This window comes from Symphodus melops (assembly GCF_947650265.1).
Source record: "Symphodus melops genome assembly, chromosome: 17".
Classification (NCBI taxonomy): domain Eukaryota; kingdom Metazoa; phylum Chordata; class Actinopteri; order Labriformes; family Labridae; genus Symphodus; species Symphodus melops.
This window is the reverse complement of record NC_136707.1, coordinates 755,233-770,426: the sequence shown is the minus strand read 5'-3', so window position 1 is coordinate 770,426 and position 15,194 is coordinate 755,233. Positions and strand designations below refer to the sequence as shown.

At 46.4% G+C, this 15,194-nt stretch overlaps 1 protein-coding gene across 3 annotated transcripts; it reads right to left on the bottom strand.

Moving 5' to 3' along the window:
- Nucleotides 1–376: 376 nt before the first annotated feature.
- Nucleotides 377–14,156, bottom strand: hook2 (hook microtubule-tethering protein 2). 3 transcript variants are annotated; one of them, XM_079366283.1, is made up of 24 exons: nucleotides 14,027–14,156; nucleotides 13,873–13,927; nucleotides 12,809–12,891; nucleotides 12,077–12,149; nucleotides 11,895–11,945; nucleotides 11,677–11,809; nucleotides 10,703–10,770; nucleotides 10,350–10,415; nucleotides 10,169–10,249; nucleotides 8,520–8,686; nucleotides 8,054–8,194; nucleotides 6,840–7,041; nucleotides 6,574–6,684; nucleotides 5,886–5,973; nucleotides 5,541–5,607; nucleotides 4,692–4,829; nucleotides 3,617–3,704; nucleotides 3,229–3,263; nucleotides 3,034–3,116; nucleotides 2,853–2,956; nucleotides 2,601–2,702; nucleotides 2,351–2,422; nucleotides 1,909–2,040; nucleotides 377–1,877 (listed from the first exon to the last, which is right to left on the bottom strand). In XM_079366283.1, the coding sequence occupies exons 1-23, from the start codon at nucleotides 14,050–14,052 to the stop codon at nucleotides 1,912–1,914; spliced, it is 2,163 nt and encodes a 720-aa protein (XP_079222409.1). In that variant the 5' UTR covers nucleotides 14,053–14,156; the 3' UTR covers nucleotides 377–1,877; nucleotides 1,909–1,911. The 3 variants fall into 3 exon arrangements, with proteins under 3 accessions (XP_079222409.1, XP_079222410.1, XP_079222411.1); XM_079366284.1 differs by having other exon boundaries at nucleotides 13,873–13,921; XM_079366285.1 differs by lacking the exons at nucleotides 13,873–13,927; nucleotides 14,027–14,156 and adding an exon at nucleotides 13,690–13,843.
- Between the last annotated feature and the right edge of the window lie 1,038 nt (nucleotides 14,157–15,194).

Below are 15,194 nucleotides of genomic sequence, written 5' to 3'. Positions count from 1 at the left end.
TCGACCCACAGACGACTTTGTTTTCAAGATGCCCATCTGCCTTTTGGCTCCAGCGTCAGTTCTCCACGACCTGTGTTTCTCACCACACATTATTCTTCTTTGGTGAGTAAGTGTTGGCTCGGTGGATTTTCGTCGTGCCGTTTTCTCGAGTCAGAGGAGACGTGCTTGTTGAGAGTGATGTGATAGAAAAACAATACTTTTCACCGTTTTCACAGTGCTGCTCAGGCGACGCGAGAAGCCTGACTCATCAGCTTGGCCTTTCAAAGTTTGTTCAACAAGACGGATGGAGATGATCAAACTCAGGTCAGTGTTTAAAATCCTCACAGACTGTTTTAGGGAAAAGTTTGTCCTCAAAGAAAACTCCACACCAACATGATTTATCTTAACATCTCTATTTATTTGTAGTGCAAAAGTAGAACAGACAGGACTACAAATGTTTGACTCGCCTCTGATCCCTGTGTGACGAATGCTACGCGATCAACTACAAACCCATCGTACATGTAATGATACAAACTAGTTCACCCTTTTCAAACCATGCAAATGTGCAGAAAAAAGAAAAAAAAAGTGACGAACCCCATAAAACTCAAACAGGAAGAACACAAGTAGAAAACTGTCCGCACAGCACATCGGGACTCGGGTGTGTGTCGAAGACAGCACAGACACTCGCAGGGACGGAGTCGGCAAACAGCAGCTCTGACACGGGGACTAAAGAGGTCGACGTGAACATGTGATCGTGGCGTCTATCACAGGCTCAACATGTCAACCTGCCTCCATTTTCCAGTCTTAAAAAAATAAAAATAAAAATTAATCCAGCTGACTTTCAGATCAGTCGAAAGAAAACTGGAGGCGAGCAGCGGTGAACAGCTGAGAGCTGATTCATTATTATTGTAGTGTTTTTATCAGTTCCAGTCTTTGTGATTAAACAGAGGAGGCCTTCGATTCCCTGTAAATGCTCCTTTTAACGTCTAATAAATCACAAAAGTTCAGAGTGTAAAGTGAGTGAGTGCGATTAGGTCCAACCCTCGACCGACACCCTGCTTCAATCAATCTTTGGGAAAACGTCAGGAAAGAGCAAATCACATTTTAAATCAGGAAGTGAGAGAAAAATCAGATTTATCTAAAGCCAAATAAAAAGGAGTCTTTAAGGAGAGGAGCGTGTGTCAGAGGAGGCGGGGCTTTAAACGTCAGAGAGGCGCTGATGAACCCGCCGTCCAGGAAAAGTGCTTTGGTGTATCCAGTGACGCTTTAAATGATGATTAAGATTAGAGATGGTGGTGAAAACAAACGAGAGGGGGGGGGGTGGAGCACCATGAACACACCGTCATGACCTTTGGACCTTTACGACATCCTTCCAAAAAAAAAAAAAAAAAAGTCAAACTCACCACAAAACACAAAAACACAAGGAAGGTTGAAAACGGACAAACGGAAAGCGAAGAGACGCGCTGACGGCCGAGTGAGACGGTCTGCTCCGAGTCCTCCGCAGATTCAAAGCTTCTTTCAGCCTTCGTTCAAAGTTATCGTGATAAACCGGAAAAACTCCTCTGACAAAGCTGCTTCACATTTCATCTCAAGAGCTGAACATAAAAGATAAAAAAAAAGAAAAGAGGTTTAAAACAGACGTTAAAGAAACGGGAGAGAGGAAATAAAAGTCACCTTAAAAGGTGAGTCAGCATTTTTCCAGGCCCTCCTTCTCCTCCATCACATTCGGTTTATTTTTAGAGTCCAATAAAAAAAACAACAAGTCCAACACAGCAGCAGTTTCTCTCGCCTCTGGGAAACTCGCTGTCGTACCGTGGAGGGCCAGCAGGGGGCAGTAGCAGCATGAAGGTTACTCTCTAAGGTGCAGAGGTCCAGTGGAGGTATGAAGGGAGTTCAGCCGACGGATCCCCTGGCGTGCTCGTCTCTCGCTCTTTATCGGGGCTGCTGTCGTACGAGGCCTCGTCTGGCGTTGGTCGACTGTCTCTGCTGGGCGAGGAAGGACATGGCCTGGTTCGAGGGGCCCTGCCGCTCGCCGGACAACTTCTGGTGCAACGCCATCCCCTGAGGCGCAGAGAGAGAGAGACAAAAAAAAAAAAGGGCGAGTGAGGAGAAGTGATGCGTGTGCAGACGGAGTCAGAACTCTTCCCGCCTCTCATCGATCAGGTTTTTTTTTTTTTTTTTTTTTTATAAAAGGATTATTGTCCTTAACGCTGAGTCATACTTTCGTTTAGATTTCAAGAGATCTGAAAAAGCTTCAGGACTTTGTACTATCAGCTAAAATAAAAGAGAGAGAGAGAAGGTAAATAGAAGTGTGCACGACACCCTGTTCATATTTGACCTCTGACCTTTGTCTCTCTTCAGCTGTACTCACCATGTTGTACCAGGCGCTGATGATGAGCTTCTCCTCCTGGTCGTGTCTGACTCGGCTCTTCTCGAAGTCGTGCTGCGGGAGAGACGAGAAGACAGAAACGTTTTTCTTGCTCAGTTCCAACAACCTCAAACATCACACGCAGCTCAGGTAAGCCCCGCCCCCTTACATCACATGTAAGCCCCGCCCCTCTCCCTCCAGGTCTGATCTGTATCTGATGTGGATCTCCGTCACTCCTTCTCGTGTTTCTCACCTCCAGATGTTGGATTTTTCTCTCCTTCTCCGACAGCTGGTTTTTCAGCGCCTGGACGTCCGGAGGCGCCGGCGCCTGCTTAGGATCCAGGGTTTTGATGACCTGCAGGAACGAGGAGGACATTCGATATGAGAGCTCTGATTGGGTGTTGTAAAAACATCATCAGGTTGAGATGAATTCATTTTTCAGATTTCACACAGGCGCAGCAGAGAAGGCTCCGCCCCCTCGCCAAACGACAGCCAGCGTACTGACCGTTCTGGCCTTCTCCACGTAGCTCATGTATCGCTCCTCCATCTTCTTCATGTCCTCGTCCTTCTTGCGCAGGCTCTCCTGGAGTTCGTCGATCTTCTTCGCCACTGCGGGGAGAGAACGGGAAATGAGGCGAGCGTGGAGGGGAACGTAAGCAGAGCGCGCACGGAGAGAAACGACCTACTGCTGCCGTCCGCTTTGGGCTCCAGGTCATCGATGACTTCTCTTTTCTTCTGGAGGTCTGAGTGAGCCTCGTGGAGCTTCTCCCTGGAACGTCACACACACACACACACACACGTTAGGGAGGTGTTAGCGTGAAGTTTTCACGGACGCCACACGTAAGAACAACCTGAAGAAGAAGAAGAAGAAGAATACTTACAGATGCTCCTCGAGCTTCTTCTTCAGTAAGGACGACTTGAGAGACGGAAAGGAAAGAAATATTACACTCTGATGACTCAGCGTTTTATCAAAGACACACAAACAGGTTGAGCTGCAGGAGTCAGGCTGTCAGAGTACAATCATGGGGGACGGGGGGTCTTCGGGGGGGGGGGGGGGGGGGGGTACTTACGATGGCCTGATTTTGGCGGGGTTGAGCGGCGGGGGCAGGCGGACAGAGACAGACAGAGAGGAGCAGGCGTTAACAGTGATCACAGCAAACATGGGTTAAATGTATCAAAGTAGGATCACGCGTGTTTCAAATCAGACATCTTAACGTGTGCAAAGCGTGTGTTTGGGAAGTGAACGCTCAGGAGGGCGTCTTCACTCACGTCCTCAGTTTTACTGTCCTGCTGCTGCAGAGCTCTCTGCAGCTCCTCCACCTGAGAGCGCAGCTCCGAGATCTGCTGCTCGTTCAACCTGCACAGGAACAAAGACAGAGTTCAATCACTGCCTCGGGTCTGTGTTTCAGCTGACTTTGAAGAGCTTCATTAAATCAGAGAGGTCAAAATAAAACCATCTTCAGGAGGATTCGTTCTCTAAATCAGACCTTTAATTACTGAAATCAAAATCAGTGCATGGACTCCGATTAGAAGCTTCAAAGTTTTAAATTTCCTTAAGTTCACTGTAAGACTCGATCACACGCAACTCAGGGAAATATATCAGGAGCTGAGTGTCCTGACATTTCCAGAGTTGCTCTTCCACCCTGCGTCTGACTCTGACAGGAAGGAAGGGTGTGGTCAGGACATGACGTAAAAAGGGCGCTCCGAGATTGCAGATGAAGCAACGGAGTGTGACGCCACCGTGACGGCGTGAAAAGAACGTAGTGACGAGACCTGAAGAGGAGAGCGCAGGCTTTAAAGAAGTGCTTCCTCCCGTCACGACGTGAGCTCAGAGAAAAGGGAAGTGGGTTTAAAGATGTCTGCAAAGCATCATGGGGACTTTTTGTACTTGTGCTGCAGGTTGTCCCCACACTGAGCATGCTCAGTCCACTCCCCTCCTCCTGTTACTGTTGCTGAGGATGCTTCCCACACCCTGGGCCTGGTGTTGCATGGACACACACACACTCCACCCACATGTCCACATGCCCACAGCCATGTAAACACACACACACACACACACACAGACACACAGACACACACACACACACACAGTTGAGGGACAATCTGGCTCCGTCCTGTCTGTCCGCCAGTGCGGCCCACACAGCTCAGCTGAGTGCTCAGTCCAGAGGGGGGGTTGACATTTAGGCAGATATCACTCCTCCCATCAGCCAAACAAGCAGCCCAATGTCCAGGAACACACAATATGGTGGCCTACAAGGGGGATGAGTACTTCACACTTGGACAGTTGGGCTGCATGTTTAACACACACGCACACACACACACACACACACGCACACACGCCTACCTGTTCTGAGTTTCGAGGGCGTTCTTGCTGCGCTGAGCCTCCTCCAGCCCCGCCTGCACCTCCACCAGCGTCTGCCTGTAGGCCTCCTCCTGGACACACAGCATCTTGTTTTCGCTCTGCAGACGCACCACGGTCTCCCTGAGGAGACGAGGAGACGAAGCAGAGGACGGAGGTGAAGCGGATCAGAGAGAGAGCGGCGGAGGCAGTTGGCCGAGCCCTACTGCCCGACAACGCCCTGAACAAATGTGCAGCTGTGACACGTGTTGCTATTTCAGGGCCCGGCTGCTTCTGACTATACAGAAACCTACACAGGGAACAAGCTCCCGATAACAGCAATACAACCAAAGTTAGTCATTCATTGCCTTCCACTCATATCAGGATGAAAATGAGGAAAAGTCATATTGTGAACCCGGTATCATAAAAACTTGAGTGGACTCTCGTCTTCTGATATTTAAAGTGCTTTTACGCCGCAGGTCACAGCTGATGGCAGCAGTTCATATTTATACGACGAGGCAGTGGGAGCAATTTAGGGTTAAGTGTCTCACCCCGGGACGAATCAGACACGAGGCTGCAGGAGCTGGGGAATCAAACCCCCAACCTGCTGGTTGAGAGACGACCGACTCTACCAACATGACCGTCACATTAATGAACATCCTGTAATAGAGTTACATGAGAGGGGGGGGGGGCGCAGATGGCCTAGGGGTAACGTTGCACCCCCATGTACTGAGGCTACAGTCCTTTAAGCGGTTTGAATCCGGCATGTCGTTCCCCCCCCCCCCCTCTCTCTCTATCTGTGGTCTTATCCAATGAAAAGCCCAAGAATAAACCTTTAGAAAAAAACCAACGTACTTGAGCTCAGTGGGCATGATCTCTGAAGCCAGGTTTCCTACTGTGACATCAGTGTCACACAAGCCGCCTGCAGAGACGGAGAGAGAGAGAGAGAGAGAGAGAGGGATTAAGTGTCAGCTCATTAATTTTACACATTTTATTAAACAGCTTATTCTGGTTCTAATCTGTGGGAAAGAAGTCACACATCTGTGAATGTGTTGACACTTAAATATCTGTGCACGGCTGATTAACAGTCAGCCGCATACGCTCGAATCTTACATGTCTCCTCCATCCAGTGGAATTTATCTTTTTTTTTTTTTTTTTTTTTTAAATCCACTGTATTCAGAGCGGGAGGTTTCGACTCACCCGCTCCGCTCAGACCCCTCTGTTGGACTTGTGCACATCGAAGCTCATCGTTTGTCTCCCGAAGTGTGTCTCTCTCAGAGATCAGACGCTAAAAAAAAACAAAAAAAACAGCACGCTATTAAAGAACAAAGGCTTCAGTTCGGACTGCCTTAGTTTAAAGGTCACATACTCTCCTCCTCTTCATCATGTGTGTGAAGTGTGTTGTTGTAAATCCACTCTGATCCTGTATTTGATCATGTCTATAAACCCCTCTATTTCAGTCCTGCTCAGAACAGGCTGTTTCTGTGTCTGTAGCTTTAAATATGTAAATGAGCTGTGTCTGACCACGCCCCCTCTCTGGAAGGGCTCGGGTGTACTCGCTGCTTTCTGGCTCCATGTCCTATTGTTTACGGTGAGAAGGCAGACTCAGAGGGCAGAACAAACACCTAGCTGTGGGAGTGTCACCCACCTGGGGGGAGGGGCTACTGCCCTTTGTGATGTCATAGAGGGAAAATCTCCAAATAGCCTGTTTGAGCACACATTGGGGAGTTTGTAGCGTTTGAGGATTTTGGTGAATATGTGACCTTTAAGAGTGAAGAGTCACACGAGTTCACGCTCCCGAGGTCATCACATCGTCTATTAATAGTCTCCAGTGCGACCTTGATATGAAATGAATTGACGTTAAAGTGCCTCTGCCTCATGTACTCACTTCTTTCTCCTTCAGCAGAGCGTCGTACTTGTCGTGAAGGTTCTTGTACTCAAACTGCCATTTCTCTGCTTTCATGGCCTCGGCTGAGTGCTTGGTGTGAAGCTCGTGTGCCTGCAAGTCAGAGAGCATAGCAACAGTCTGCGTCGGCACGAGCGCTCTATAAAAAAATGTGAGACCCTCTGAACACGTGCAGAAAGCAGCCTGTGTTTAACATCAAGTCCCCCCCCCTCCTCCTCCTCCTCCTCCACCTCCTGCTGTCAGCTTGCCTGTCTCTTGTAGGTGTCCAGCTGGTTACGGACGGAGTTGGCCCTGCGGAGCTCCTCCTCCAGCTCGCAGGTACGCTGCATGTACACGGTGTTGCGCTCCTCCAAGAGGCGCACCTGTCTGCGCAGGTCGCCCAGGTCCTCCAGCTTCCTCTTGTACGTCTCCACCAGGGCTTCCAGCTGGTTCACCCGGTCAGACGAGTGCCTGAGGGGGGGGAGGACGAGAGCGCCGCGTGGGCAGCGTCGAGTACCAGAACAGGAATATCACTTTTAACAAAAACACATCCGTGTGGAAATGTACCTAACTACTGAAGCCGCTCTGACGCAAGCCGGTGTCAGTGCATGAAATTCACATTATCAACACAGATGTCAGAGAGGAGCTGAATGGACGTCTGTGTGTGGGCAGTGTAGGAGTTGTTTCTGTGAGGAGAAATTGATAATAGATGAACTCCTGCTTAAAGGAACAGGCCTGTGATTATTCTCCTCTGACATAATAAATGTAGGTTTCTCCGTCGGTGTTTCCCCGCTCCAGGATGATTTCATTCTATTTATAAAGAGGATTAGAGGTTCACTAAATATTTGACAAACCGCAGGTCACGATGCATTTCCAGGAGGAGACTATTTTAAGCAGCTGAAAACATGTTTCTCGTGTGTTTTAAAAAGACAACATCGAGGGATGTGAGTAAGAAAACATGAAGGATCATGGTTTGAACAGGAGAGAGTAAATCTGTAGATTAACATGCGATGGTTATGTAGAGGCTGCAGTCTTTGTTGAAGCCCCGTCGGTTCAAATCCCACCTCGGCCCTTTTGCTCACTCTCTGTCCTCCAAACATGTCCCGTCTCTCTTCAGCTGTCCTCTCCAATAAAATGCTAAAAGACTCCAAACAACTGAATGAAGTGCTAAAAGACGTCGGAGACATCTTGCAAACATCGTGTGCAGGAGTTTGTTATTTATGGGAGTTGAAAACGATAAAGTCTCCAGTATTTGATGCCTCAGACTTCTCACGTCGTTTCTGTGATTTCCCAACATGTAAAAGAAAAGTGTTAATGATGACTGAGCAGCCCTCCACGTCTTCCCTTGTTTCAGATTACATAATCTCAAACACAGAAACACTCAGAGTCCATGTGGCTGCACGCCCACAGATTGTGACTTTCTGCGTTTTCGGCGCGAGGACAGCGTGTCGGGTTGTTGGTGCGAAGCCTCCACGTGTCTCACCTGAGGATGTCCATCTCGTCTTTCAGGTTCTGGGCCTCCTGAGCGAGGCTGGTCAGCTCCTCGTTACGCAGCTGCAGCTCCGTCACCTCTCGCTCCAGAATCTCTCCACGCACACGCAGGTCGTCTCTGCTGTTGTCCAGTCTGAGGTTCACAGGAAGGGAGAACAACTGAATGCACACGTGTTGAGCAAGACGACTCAAAGAAACGGGAATGTTGAGGTGGAAAGTGTAAACAAAGACTCTTTTGTGGCGTGATGTGAAATAGCAGCTTTTATTAACTAATGACGACAAAGAAACCCTCGATCTTCCTCCTGATGGTCTGATTTGATTTTAACATCATTGAGAGGCATCAATGTAACTTTGATTCTGTTTATAACAAGTTCAAATCGCCTCACGGAAGTTTAACATAGCTGATTCTTTAGTAATATTGCAGGTATATTTATTTATAAGGCGGAGGGATTAAGTACCTGTAGTTCTCCTCCTGCAGCTGCTCCATCTGACTCTGCAGCAGGAGCAGCTTCTTGCCGGTGATGGCGGTGGACGAGGCGTCCAGACCATTAAAGCAACTCAGCTTCTCCTTCAGGGAGCGAGTCTCCGCCTGCAGGGACGACTTCTCCTCCAGGGCCAACGACAACTGCAGGAGGGAGCAGACCATGAACACAAGACACAAACAAAAACAAAGAGGGGAAACGGCTGATAAAAGGAGGTGCAAAGACCCAGAGATCAGGTGACCAATAAGAAATCTCCAAAAAAGACGAGAAGCACAATCCTCGATGCTCAAATTAAAAAGCTTGAAAGTCCGAATCCAACGAGAGAAATCCAAAGTGCTGACACAAACTTCCCACCTCTCATGCTCAGACGACCTCCAGCGTATGCCTTACTCTTGTTTCACATGCTCAGTCCTCACGTACCAGTTAGTCAGCTGCTGCAAACTGTTTCAGGCAGATGGGACTTTTCTCAATCGTGATATTGTTAGCGTTAGCCTCGGGGGTGGAGACGTAAACAGATGCATCTAAACTTCTGATCACATGGTTTCTCTGTTACAGCTCAGGGGGGAGAAACGTTCGGAGTCCAGGCAGATGTAAGTGGCTTCACTTTAGGTTTGCAAGAATGTGTGCACAAAATGTTCAAGTCGTAATCAGGCGGAGGTTACAGTCAGACAAGCTGGCATTGAAGAAAAAGAAGGGGGGGGGGTTGGAAACTTACCCGATGAACATGTTTGCAGTTTGAATTCTGACTGAACTTTAAGGACAGATTGCATGCTTCAGCGCAGGACCAGGAACGGTAAATAGCTTTGAAAACAACACAAATGACTAATCTGTAACGCGTGGGCTCGCTAAGTAAACAAACAAGTGGGCGGAGAGGAGAGCAGTCGTTGGCAACCGCTCCATCCCAAGGCAGCGTGTCAGTTTCTTCTTCTTCATGTTATACAACTATCGACTGCTTTGGATCTTTTAAAAAATACAACAACAACAAAAAAAAAAAAAAGGACTAAATGAGTCCCCCTTTCAGTCGGCGGTGCAAAAACAAGCCAAGGGAACACAAACAGAGTCTGAGGCAGGCTAATCAATACAGGCCAGGGCACGCACACACACACACACACACACACACAGAATCACACACACACACAGCGGCACGACGACGCCTCAAAGTATCTGACAACCAGAAGAGGAGGAGGTGAAACCTGATGTACACTCAACACTTCGCTGCCTCATCTTTAGCTCCGGGCTGAAGCTTTTCACAGCTTCGAATCCATTTTACAGGACGTCATTTATCAGAGCCTGACCGATTCATCGAACAGCCGATATTACCGTACCGTATCGGCGAACTTGATCAGAGATATGCGGCGACATTACGAGACTTTTCCACCAGTCAAATAGTATTTAACTTGAGTTGGTTCAGATTAAACAAAGATCTAAGAACCACATCAGCATCTGATTCTTTTTCACCTCTCCGTATCAGTCGGGTCACTTTATTAATGACCTGTTGTTTCACACGCGTCTCCGCCTGCACACTTGGAAAAAGACGGAGAGGGGGAGTTTGTAAGCAGACTAGAGGACACATGTGGGAGTTAGAGAAACATGGGGAAGTGTAAGTGAGCGTTCACAGTACAAACCTGATGTTCCAGGTCTCGACAGCGCTGGTTCAGATCCATCTTCTCGTCTGCCTCTTCACTCAGGAAGTAATACTTCCTGGACTGCAGACACACAGCCAATAGAACAAGGAGAACATTAAAAAGGAGGAAATGAAAGCATGAGGAGAAAAAAAAAAAAAGGGAGTTTCAGGGCGGGTTTCACCTGGTAGTCAAAGTCCCCATAGGTCTCTGGACTCCCAGGTTCAAGCAGAGGCTCCTTTGATAACAGCTGAAACAAAACAGTGGTGACAAAGTCAATGAGAAGCTCACATATGGGAAAAATAGCCGAGCTTGTTTACAGCTTTCTGAACAACTTTAGCAGGAGATTATTTCCTAATCATAATCTGCGCCACACTTGTACCAGATTCATGAGTGCCAATAAGGTCTCAGAAATAGCGTCTCTGGGACTCCTGCACGGCCTCATGCCAATCCGCCTTTCTTTGATTGTGAATTAAAAGCGTGACTAAGAGCTCGGATTAATGCAAAGTCGAGGGAAGCAGGAGGATAAGCACTCACCTCCTGAATGGCTGTCATCACAACGTGCTGGACAGATTCCTCAAGTGTCATTATCTGCTGGATTTGCTCTGTGATTAAGAGGACGACAACGCAGAGCGGTGAAGGCCGCTGCCAAATGCAGATTAACACAAATAGTCTCCTACATATCAAACAAACAAACAAACAAACGCAGCCTCTGACACCCTGTGATCGTAAAGCTAAATGTTCGAGACTCTCTTTGGAGCTGGAGCTGCAGGAGGTGACGCTCCTCAGTGTGTTTAGTACTTACAGTGGATCGTCTGCACAGACAGTTTGTGTTGAGAACGCAGCCGCAGAGCAACGTTTAGATCATGTTTGGTTACTTCAAAACAGACCGGCCTCTTTTGTATTAAACCCACTTCAAAGACTCCACTCTCACCCTGAAGGTGAGGCGGAGAGCATGTGGTCAGTCTATCATGTGATTTGACTTGGAGTTAATCCTCAAACGTCTGCACATCTCTCTCGCTCTCTGTTCGGATCAGTAACCAGAGGAGCCGGTTCAGTGAGAGACTGCTCCTTCCCAAGTGCAGAACCAACAGACTTAAGAACTCCTTTGTCCATCATGCCATCACGCTCTACAACTCCTCACTTGGGGGGAGGAGGACTAGAGCACACGGGACAGAGGGGTAGGAGTTGGAGCGTCTTTCCTTCTACCCTCATTGTGCAATAACACATGGTCACTTTCACTTGTATGTGCAATAATAATCTCAACCAAGTGCAATAATCCCAATAATAATCATTGCCTTTTTTTGTATATTTTTTCTGCTTCTTCCATGCATATTTTTTGTATATTTTTTCCAAAGGGAGAGTGTTCTATTATTTATGCTATATTATTCTTTATATTGTTACTTTTTGTTACCTGCTACATTTTTATTTTTATTGTATGTGCTGCTGGAACCTAAATTTCCTTGAGGGAGTCATCCCAAAAGGATCAATAAAGTTCAGTCTAAGTCTACCTTGTTTCTTCTCACAGCTAACAGCACAGCCCAACACCAGCTGCACCAGCTTCCCCAGTTCAGTCACATCGTTCATCTCCCCGATGAGGTTCACGTCTGGCATGTGGTCCTCTGATAGCTGATGACCCAGCACCTGTTTGGGGGGGGGGGGGTTAATGTTAAGCTCATGTCGAAAGTGCAGCAGAGGTCCAAAAAGTAACAGAATAAAGCGTCCTTACATCGTGATAATACTCCAGCATGCTCTTCAGAATCTTTTTCAAGTTGCTGACCTGAGGGAATAAAAGAGATCAGCGTCACGATCGTGGTCGTTAATTTCATCACGGAATAATAAAACGGACATCTTGTTCATTCTCGGTGACCGCAGGCGTCTCTGTCATATCCAGCTGTTTCACCAAATCACCTTCAGGCGCCAGTTGGCCTCGCTCTCCTCCTTGATCCTGCCCAGCCACATCTCATTAAACCAAGAGGGGTCTCTGTTAATGAGAGCACAAGAGAGAAACTGTGGTGACGACGAGGACGGCCAGTCTCTGGACATCAAGACTCACAGCGGGCCGCAGGCCAATCACGTCCTGCGCTGCTTATTCTCTGTACAACTGCTCATCTTATTCTGCTTTATGTCTATGATTTTTAATATTTTACTTGTATTTCGAAAGAAAGAAAAACCTGCAAAAGATCTCAAACTGGTTCGTACCCACGTTTGGAGTGACAAATATTATTTGAATTGAATGTGTTCACTTAGCTCACAGAACAAATCCAGACTTTATTGTTCAAACTTTGCATAGATAGTGGCCGTATGTAAGTCAACAGGGAAACCACACAGATAAGAGAATCTGAGTGAGTGTGAACGAAGCTCAAAACAACACAGAAGTCCCCTTTTTCCACCAAAAGGTTCCCAGAACTAAAAGGTTCCTGGGGTCCCTTTAAACTCTTCAATCATCTTGGGGGGCCTGGCTGAAAAAGTTCAGGAACCACTGCCATGTTGGATTACAGGACAAGACCGTTTTACAAAGACATGCATCTGACATCTTCTTTAAAAAGAAATTTCATGTTTTTATTTCAATGACTGAGACATGTGTGTGTGTGTGTGTGTGTGTGTGTGTGTGTGTGTGTGTGTGTGTGTGTGTGTCCTTACATTCTGTGCAGCACGTGTGCAATGGCCACTCCACTCGTGAGTTCATGCTTGCTGTTGCACGACGGCACCTGAAATGTCTGCAGCTGTAAATGAGAAATCTCGAGTCAGGCATCTTTAAAAACAAACAACGTGAGACATGTTTACACACAGACGTACTTTGTTCAACTTCCAAACCAAAGCGCAGCGCAGGTTGAGCGTGATCTGTCATGTACGTACTGTGTATATTTATTTATGTGTGACATGTTTACATGTCTGTATGCCTCTCTCCTTTTTTACCTTCTGTTATCACAAACGTAATGTCATTGATTGTAGGTTGCCGATTCACAACTGGCCGGGGACTACAGCAGGAGATTAGCCACAAAGGTTAAAGCTGCTCATTTTATTGTATTGTCCACGAAATAATAAACTAACATTTACAACATTTTGGTAATTAGCAAATTAGACATGACTCTGTGCTCATCTGTGTTTTAAATCTTTAAATGTATTAAATGTTCTGCTGTCTGTCTCGGCCTAGAAACTCTTTTCAATGAAAAAAACATTTTTTAATTGTTTTTTTGGGGGGGGTATTTTAAAAGTACCTACAAACTATGAAGGTAAATAACTTTCTGTTAATCTCTCTAACCCTACTCAGCCTTCGTAAACACGAGTTAAATGAAAGCAGAGGATTACAGACCTACTAAGCAGCCTATTAATACTAGTTTATGTTCAGTTTAGAAAGTGCCAAACAGGTGGATTTCCCCTGTAACTGAGACATGATTACTTTGGACAGCCTGAGATTATGTGTTTAAATCTATCTGGGTTTGTTTTAAAGGGCAGTTTACTCCAGTTTAACAATTTCAGATAACAAAAAGGAGCAAACTTACTATGTTTACTTAGCTTACCTTGCTAGCGAAAGTTAGCTTTAAAACACTCGACTTCCCCACCTGCCGACCGCGTTGACTTTAATTATTGAGTTAAAGAAGAGAGTCGTCGTGGCTTTAAAAAGCGTGGGTTATGTTTCTGTCTGCTTTACAAACACCTGCTTGCTTGTCACCTGTTAGCTCGGGAGCTAATATGAAACTTACCCAGGTTAGCAGGGAGTCACACAGCTCCGCTTTGTCCAGACTCATCCTGCTACGACTAAAAAAACCCAAAATAATCTCACTGCAAAAAAAACAACAACAACAAAAACAAGCGTTTAGATGTCTTTATTATTTTCAGGCGAAGTTTGTAACTCACCCCCTGACACTTTCCACGTCAGTCATTGTCCAGGGACGGCCTCTTCCTCCTCCTCCTGCTGCTGCTGCTCCTTCCACCTTCGCGTTTCGGCTCCTGTTATCCAAGCGAGCTTCCGTATTCAGAGCGTTGCCATGGATACGGATTAAATCGCGAGTCAGTTTGTCTGGCCGTGGTTGCCTACAGAAAAACACGAAGATATTTAAGCCCTTTGTCATTTTTAAGCTCTAAATAAAATGCTTTCGCCTTCAGACTTGAAGGTTATTTCACCGCAAATAAACCTAAATGACCTTCCAAAACAAAGAGCTCCAAAAAATATTTAAACCCCCCCCCCCCCACACACACACAACTCCAAGAGAAAACACTATTTTCTAATGACAATTTTATTTCGCAATTACCCATAAAACATTAAATACAAGCAGTCAGACCACCTGATCTATTTAAATAAATACAATTACATCAACATTACTGGGAAATACTTTTTAAAAAAAAAATTTAAATTTTTTATTTAAAGCCATGCACATTTTTATTTAACATAATTATCTAATTTTTTGAGGGGAGATATTATGAAAAATTCCCTTTGACAGTGTTTTTGAACGTGTTTGAGTAACCTGAGTGTCTACTGACCCAGTAGAAATACATCCATCCAGTCTTTTGGTTGTGGTCTGCAGAAGTCTTACCACAAAGAGAAACATGTTCTGTTTCAAATGTTTGTGAGGTCACAGAGGGGGGGAGGGGGAGACTCATCTCCGCTGGTATCTCCACCAATGGACTCCACCTCCAGCCTAGAGCCAAACTTTTGTGCAGGTCTGTCGTGTTTATTCTCGGGAGTGAAGGAGTGATGGCTATGGGGAAAATCTGCACTCTTCATCGCACTATTGTCCCCGGTACCTGTGCCACACTCGCCTCATTTTATTGTCCACTTTTCCATCCATATCTGTGTCCATAGGTCTGTACAGCAGTGCCTTTTTCTAGCTGATCTTCCTTTTTAAGTGTAGACACTCAATTTGTCATGAGTACATGAGAGTAAAGTAAATCCAGAGTCAAAGTCCTTGTATGTGCTCACATACTTGGCCTAGATAGCTGACTGATAGCAGCTCTGAAGGCTTTAGTTTTTCTTCTCTGTGTATCTAAAGTTCCTCAAAGCACCACTAGGTGGCTCTAGTTAACA

Excerpts from the sequence above, each read along its gene's own strand:
- hook2 (XM_079366283.1), bottom strand. The coding sequence starts at position 14,052 with ATGACTGACGTGGAAAGTGTCAGGGG. Across the intron at positions 10,416-10,702 it reads TGATGACAGCCATTCAGGAG|CTGTTATCAAAGGAGCCTCT; the intron begins GTGAGTGCTTAT and ends GTTTTGTTTCAG. Across the intron at positions 8,687-10,168 it reads GTCGAGACCTGGAACATCAG|TTGTCGTTGGCCCTGGAGGA; the intron begins GTTTGTACTGTG and ends TCCCTCCTGCAG.